At 35.3% G+C, this 7920-nt stretch overlaps 3 protein-coding genes across 3 annotated transcripts; all 3 read left to right on the top strand.

Annotated features, from left to right (window-relative positions):
• Positions 1-3086: 3086 nt before the first annotated feature.
• On the top strand, positions 3087-3326 carry LHYA1_G009143 (uncharacterized protein; the record flags this gene model as incomplete). The annotated part of the gene is made up of 2 exons (XM_031154047.1): positions 3087-3207; positions 3247-3326. The coding sequence occupies 2 exons, from the start codon at positions 3087-3089 to the stop codon at positions 3324-3326; spliced, it is 201 nt and encodes a 66-aa protein (XP_031000924.1).
• Positions 3327-4132: 806 nt separating this feature from the next.
• On the top strand, positions 4133-4899 carry LHYA1_G009144 (uncharacterized protein; the record flags this gene model as incomplete). Its single annotated transcript, XM_031154048.1, has 3 exons — positions 4133-4206; positions 4524-4590; positions 4798-4899. The coding sequence occupies 3 exons, from the start codon at positions 4133-4135 to the stop codon at positions 4897-4899; spliced, it is 243 nt and encodes an 80-aa protein (XP_031000925.1).
• An 880-nt stretch (positions 4900-5779) lies between these two features.
• On the top strand, positions 5780-6357 carry LHYA1_G009145 (uncharacterized protein; the record flags this gene model as incomplete). Its single annotated transcript, XM_031154049.1, is given in 4 exon segments — positions 5780-5799; positions 5880-5931; positions 5951-6026; positions 6161-6357. The coding sequence occupies 4 exon segments, from the start codon at positions 5780-5782 to the stop codon at positions 6355-6357; spliced, it is 345 nt and encodes a 114-aa protein (XP_031000926.1).
• Positions 6358-7920: the final 1563 nt, after the last annotated feature.

Consider the following 7920-nt stretch of genomic DNA (forward strand, 5'->3'; position numbering starts at 1 on the left):
GGTATAACTTTATACTTATACAACCTATACCTTATCTAGAACGTGGTTAATTCTTTAGAGTCCAAGTCTATTTATATATAGTAGAAGGCCTATTAGATATCTAGCTTAGTAAATACCTTAGCCTTAGATAGTTATTAAAGGGTCTCCTTAATAAGGGGTAAAGGGTAATAATCCTTTTATATAATATTATTTAGGCGTTAGTAGTCTATATAGAATTAGAGACTGCTATTAGGTTTCTTAATAAATAAGATAGATATAGTAAAAGGAGCCTAGCTAGCCTTAATAAAGCTCTTATCTAAGTTATTAATAATATATTCCTAAGTAATCTTAAGTTTATAGGTTAACTGCTAATAAAGAGACTTATGCTCTAAGGTATGGTTTAGATCCACTTTAATCCTATAATCCTATTTCTTATAGGTAGAGAGTATATTTAAGGCGTCTTTTAAGAATACGTCTAAGTAGTTATAGTATTATAATAGGAGCTTCTATTTTATCTATTATTCCTCTATCTTACCCTCCTTCTAGATAAGAGGGTCTTTCTAATATTTATCTAGAATCTTATTAATCTTATATAGACTAGTCTAAAAGACTTTATAGTCCTAACGCTTTAGGTATAGGTTTATTATAGGAGCTCTAATTAGGCAGATATTAACTAACTCCTCCTTTATAGAAGGGGATAGCTATAGTAGTAGAACTAGAAGCATATGCTTTAGGATTTATTTTAGGGTCTTTAGTTTTTATAGTTATTTTTATTTTAATTTTATAGTTTTAATTTCTAGCAGCTAATCTTAGTAATTAGTATCCTGCTAGTGCTATAGTAATAGGGTTATATTTTATAGTAAACTAATATATATAATTAAGATATAGTTCTAAGAGCTATTATTAGAAGCCTTATCTTTTTATATTAGTTATTTATTAGTATAATTAAGAAGGACGTAGGAGTAGGCTAGCTATTTCTTTCCTAGAATAAGGTTATAGCCTTTTAGGTTTAAAATAAGAAAAGGGATCTATTACTAGGTCCTACTAGTAATTTATAAAGTTAGATAAATAAAATAGGTGATTTATTAGGTGGACGTGCTATTATACCCTTATACTCTATATAGGGTAGGAAGAGGCTAATATAGAGCGTTATAAAACTACTTAGTGTATTTTATAAAGGTGTTATTAATAAAGGTATATCCTATTACTCTAGTATTAATTAGTATAGAGGTTTTAATTCTAAGTCTATTATTTGCTATTATATATAAGACCTTAAATGCATTCCCTCTTAACTATTAACTAAGATTAAACTCTTATATATTAATCTTAAATATTCCTAGGTAGAAGTCTTACCTTAAAGTTCCTTATTTCCTAAGTCTTCTAGCTCCTTAATAGAAGTGATCTTTCCTTTCTAGAGATAGTTATATACTAAGTATTCTATCTTCTTATACTTAAAGCAAGCGCTAAGTTAGAAGAGTAGTTACTTGCTAGAGTTATTATACTAGAGATATCTATTAGCACTAGTAGTAGGTATAATATAAGAGGTAGTAGTAGTAGGGACTAGCATAGAGGTTATAACTATCCTATCTATAAGAGTATAGGATAAAGCTAGGGATAAAGATAATCTATTAGTATAGCCCTTAACCTAATTATACTTTCCTATAATTAGCTATAGCTAGGAATTAATATTAGTATAGTAGCAGGCAAATTTATATATAGATAGCTTTTCTAAATACTTAAAAAGGACTTTATCTTAAAGATTAAAGGATAGCTTCTTATTTAACTTATATAGCAGTTTAGAGAAAGTAATCTAAGCCTCTTTAGATAAGTAGAGGAAGTTAGTATAGAAGATATAGAAGGCCTTATTACTTTTTATATATAAGTTCTTAAAAGATTATTAGGCCTTATCCTTTTAGTTAGGGTCCTTATAGATCTTATATAAGTGTGCTAATAGCTCTTTAATATTCTAGTATTTACTTAAGGCGCTAGGATAGAGTTAGGGAGAGGTATACTTTATAGCATCACTTAAGAGATAGCTTACTATATAGTCTAATTTTAGGCTGTTATTTAAGAAGAAGTCTATATTACTATAAAGTTTTCCTTAGATATAGATAATCTAGTCCTTAAAAGTAAGGGCGTCTCCCTTCTATTCTAAGAATAGAAGTAAGTTAGGAAGCTTATAAGATTAGGGCGCTTATATATATATAGATGCTAGTTTATAAGCCCTAGTATTTATAGCTCTCTTCTAAAGCTTAACTTAATTAGTATACTTTTAGATAGTAATATTCTTATCCTCTAATGCCTATTAGCTTGCCTAAAGAGTAGTAATAGTATCTTCTAGTTATTAGTTAAGCTTATATAGCTCTTTATTAGTAGTAAAGGTCTAGAGTACTTATTTGCAGGTATCTTTATAGAGGCTAATTATTTTATTAATTTAGGAAAGAAGATCTCCTACCTTAAGGTTAGTATCTAGGTTCTATTATAAATACTTAATATTCTATTTACTATATATAATAGTAGTAAAGGTTAAGTATTAGGACTTAGATTTAGCTCTTAGTATCTTCTTCTTCTTCTCTCTATTAGAGAGAGTATAGTTATTATCTATCTCTTATTTACTACCTATAGCAGTTACTAGGTAGTTATTATTATTATCTATTACTAGTCTTAATAGACCTATAGAGCTAGTAGTGCTAGGGCAAGGAAGTAGTAGGATTTATTTATTAACTATAGTATCTAACTAGGTTAGGTTTATAGTATTATTTATTTAGGGTATTAATTAGTTAGGTTTATACTATTTTAAGAGGTAGGTTTTAGTCTTTTATTATGCTTTATATTAAGTATATTTAATTTAGAATCCTTACTAGGATTAGTTAAGTGGAGAGCTTAGAATATTATTATAATTATAAATCCTTAAGGGCATAGCCTAGTATAAGGTTAAATCAAATATAATTCTAAGCTAAAGAGAAAAGAAAGAAAGTCTAGAATATAGATTATAAGTGCAAATATATATGCACTCGGCTAATTAGCCCGTGGCTGGGAAAGGTGGCTGGTGGTCGGGTGGCTGGTTAAGCGAGAGGCTGGTGCCACGCCGAAGTGCCGACGTGCCGATGTCACGTGATGTGTCATGTGACCAGATCCGTGACATTGCCCACAGGATCCCCACTTCTGTTTTTAACTATCCGGAAGGCATAGAACTAGTTAAGGACGAAATACGGACTTTTAATAAGGGTCTAACCCCTTTAGGACAGCTATACTAGATCACATCAGCCGAAAATCGCCTAAAACAGATAGCTGGATCCGTGGCAATTGCATTTGCTACGCCTAAAGAGGCTAGCGCGGCCGTCTGAAATAGGCTATATATAGCTAGCATTTCCATATAATGCGAAAAACACTATATGATATATCCTACCGCCTAATATATTAGGTGCTAGGGCTATAGCTATTTAGAGCACTACTACTGCAAAGAGGCTAAGTGCCAGCTATATAGTAAAGCCTATCAGACGAAATAACACATATGCTCTATATATAATGCTAAGGGTAGATATAATCACCTGATATATAAATGCGCCAATTGCAGAGGTCTACATGCAGCTAGCTCCGCTTTATATAAAGTCTATTAGAGCATCTACTTAAAGGCTCCTATATCCTCTCTATAATAGACGCTAGCACTAAAATCCTCTAAGTGAATCTGAATTCAGCCGCTTATAATACGGAATCCGCGCTATAAGTAGCAATTAAGCTAGATATAGACATTATACTAGTTTAAGAGCCTCTTATTATACGCGATTCAGATGGAATACAATCAATTTCCTACCTCTTATTCACCTAACTCCTCCTAAATAGGCCTAGCCTAGATATCATACCACGCATAATAGCTTATATTGCTAGGTCATACCGCCCTAGGGTCGTCCTAGCCTCAGATTCGCTAAATGACTTAGACTTCTAAGTCCTAGACGTTATAGATCAAGATCACGTAATTAAGATTTATAATATTTATAATAAAAAGCACCAATTACCTGATTCGGATACCTATACGCTAGCCTAATGCCTATGGCAGCTCTTACCACCTCTTAATTCAGTCTTTTGCAGGGACTTTAATGCCTATAACCTATAGTGGGACCCCTTATATAAGGCATGTAATAAAGAAGGTAATATGCTAGTAGACTGGATTAACTACTACGATTTAGCCCTCTTAAATACCCCTAGTATTAGCACCTTCTATTATCTGTATATAGCTAGGCCGATAAAAATATTAACCTTATACTAGCGTATTAATCTATAGCTAATTACATTTAGGACTAGGCTATAGTGGATAATATAGGCTTAGACCATTTTAGGATTACATTTACTATTAACAGTTCCTAAATAGGACTAGCAGATCTATAAACCACCCGTTTTAATATAAAACGGGCAAATTAGACTAAATTTAGGAAAAAACTTTTCTGCTAGCTATTACTGCTCTAAAATGAGCTATAGGCCTATAGCTATATTTTAAGCTCTAATTTAAGCTTAAAAAGCTTAGAATAAATCAATGCAAAACGTAGCTATAAAGTAACCCTAGACCGTCTAGATGATATAGTGGAACGTTATACTAGCGCTATTTTATATGCTGTATATAATGCTATACCCTAAATCCAGTTAGCGTTACATGCTAAGCCTTAGTGGAACAATTTACTAAAATCACTTTAATGCGACATAAATCAGGCTAGAGAGGCCTCTAAGTAAGCGTTTTCCAGCTAATTAAATAAGCGCTATACTAGCGCCCGCAATATATACTTTTAGGCTATTAAGACGGCTAAAAAGGATCACTAGAACTAGTTTTTAGAAAAAGAGGATTCTAAATCGATTTTTAAAGCCTTAGCCTATACGAAATTAAGGCGGTTAGAGCTAGTCCTAAATCTGAAGCTTTCTGCCACCTAATTTGCAACTATATTTACTACTAAATGCGACCTCTTCCGCTAGACGCTCTTCCCTCCACCTCCTAAAACAGCTAGCCCAAATTAGACGTTATACACCGCCTCAGACTAGTGGCAATAGCTAAAGCTAGCACTAGATAAAGTGAAGTAAGCCTGTTCTAGTGAAATTAAATCCACTAGCCCCGGCCCGGACTATATTACCTAGACTATTATTACCCACGCATATTTAGCATGCCCTTCCTAGATTTCACTCCTTTTTAAGACGCTTGTAAATACTAGCTATTATCTAAAGTGCTAGCGCCAAGCAAATTGCGCTATACTACGAAAGAATAACAAGCTAGACTATAAATAGCCTAGCGCGTATTAGCTGATTTCACTTTTAAATTGCCTAGGTAAAGTAAGTAAAAGGATCCTAGCTAAGCGACTAGCTTACTTAGCTGAAACCACACCAAATCTGCTATATCCTAGCTAAATTAGTGGCTGACTTAAAAAGTCAGCTATAGACGCAGGCGCTATACTAGCGGATTATATCTATATAAATCAGCTATGAAACAAAATTACTAGTACGCTTCTACTAGATATAAAAGGGGCATATAACCACATATCTAAGAACTAGCTACTTATAATTCTTAAGGATTTAGCCTTTCCCGATTTAGTTATTAAGTGGGTCTCATCCTTTATAAGCGGGCGGTCACTTAAGCTTCTATTTAATAGATAATCAGATAAAAACCAGCCTATTTAGACTAGAATCCCACAAGGAAGTCTAATTTCGCTTATCCTTTTTCTAATCTATATATAGGGCCTATTTAGGTTATATATAGTTAAATTTATCTCTTATATAGATAATATTACTCTCTCTTATATATTAACTAGCCCCTGCAAAAATGTTAAGATACTATAGCTAGTAGCTAAAGAGCTATTTCAGCTAGCTAGTAAAAACGTAATTCAATTTAACTTAAAAAAGTCTAAACTGATTCACTTCAGCATAGGCGAACGCGCTAAGCTAGCGTCCCTTATACTCCTAGACGGGACTATAGTCCCCCTAAAGCAGATAGTTAAGTGGCTTGGCATTCACTTTAACGCTCTATTACAATTTAAGGAGCATATCACTATCTGCACTGCTAAGGCTAAGTCCGCATTTAGATGTATATCTAGGCTAGCTAATAGCAAATAAGGGCTTAGTCCCACCGCTTTTAGACAGCTATACCTAGCTTATATTACTAGCATATCTAACTATGCATTACTAATTTAGTAGCAAGGCCAAGTATATACAAAAGACCACCTACAGCACCTCCAAAATTTAGCACTACGCAAAATCCTAGGAACTTTTCGGACTAGTCCAATTCAGGCCATAGAGGTGGAAGCTAGCCTCCCACCGCCCGCAATACAGCTAGACATAGCTACACGCAAATACGCTTTTCAGCTAGCTAAGCTAAGTCTAGACTATCTAGTAAATCGCTAAATTGCTAAATCTAGCTACTTAGGATATAGACTTTAGATAATTGCTAGGACTATTACACCCCTGCTTAGTAGTAAAATCGAACCTATATATCACTTCCACTTTGCCCCTTAGAACCGCTCTATCCCCTAGGACATATAAATTGCTAAATTGCTAAAAGAGGAAACTGCTACGATACACCGCTGGCAAATACGGTTATAATTGCTAAATCAGGTGTCATACTACTTAGACAGGTCGTAAATGCCTAAAAGCACTAGAATTAGAGTAGGACTAGCAGGCTATAAATGCGCTAGTCCCCCTTTTATACGACTAGCCCGAAATATAGGACCGCACCAAATCGTCTATAATAGAGAGCTAGAAGGCATTGCCCTAGCATTTAAAGATATGATAAGACTAGGCCTAAATAGGGATATTCGGATATACGCAGATAACTAAGCAGCCATTTATAGGCTAGCGCGGCCTTCCAATAATCCGGGCCAAATTCACTAGTTACGCGCTATTGCAGCCGCCACCAAAATAGCCCAAAACGGATCCACGCTAGCAATAGAGTAGGTCCCTAGACACTAAGATATCAATAGAAATAAAGAGGCAGATAAACTAGCCAAATTAGGGTCCAAATCACTTCCGACCACCCAGACCGCCCTAGCTGCCCATATAAGCTATGCCTATATAGGCATAAAAATCAACTAAATCTGATAGCATGCATGGGCAAATGCTCTAGCTAGCAGTAAAGGCTACTACTTCGACTTTTTTAACCTATGAATTCACTCTTAAATACAGCTTCCCAAAACGGCTAGATCCACTGCTAGCGCCTTTTTCCAGCTTAAGCTATAACACGGCTACTTTAGGACATACCTAAAACGATTTAATAAAACACTCACTAATTACTACATATATAGTCACAAGCCTGAATTACCACAGCATCTTATACTACAATGCCCTAAATATAGTAAAGAACGCAAAAGACTAAAAGACAGTGTCCCATTTAGGCTTAGCCTACGCTCCCTCTTTAAGACGAAAATCAGACGCTAGCATCTACTAACCTTCTTGGGTGAAACGGGTATCAGTACCCGCAAATGGCGGCTTAAACGGGCAGAATTCGATGATAACTAAGCATATACTATAGTATACGGCTTAGAAGTCTCACCGCCCACTCCCACTAACCAAATCCATCGATTTTTCCCAATTTCGGCCCAGAATGCATAAGAGCGCGATTGCAGCATAAGAAACTGCTATGCTAGCTGACCGCCTTCGCTTTCTGCCACTCCCTGATTCACTTTTCATTTATTAGTTATGCGTTTTTAGGGCCCTGGGGGATTTTTATTATTATGGCGTTATTGCTTTATGGACCTAGTCAGGATTTCACGAATTCACCCATAACTTCTGCCACAACCGTCTAAATCGAACGATTGCGCCAGCATATTGACCGCCTTGATCTCAGCTTTCTTTTGAGCCTACCCTCGTGTTTCTCACTAGGAAGATGAGTGAATGCGGGTCATCCGAAGGGTTTTTGACCCCGAAGGCCTCTCAACCGCCTCCTCCTCCCTCCTCCCCCCCCCGCCCTCC

This window comes from Lachnellula hyalina (genome assembly GCF_007821495.1).
Source record: "Lachnellula hyalina strain CBS 185.66 chromosome Unknown contig00343, whole genome shotgun sequence".
NCBI lineage: Eukaryota > Fungi > Ascomycota > Leotiomycetes > Helotiales > Lachnaceae > Lachnellula > Lachnellula hyalina.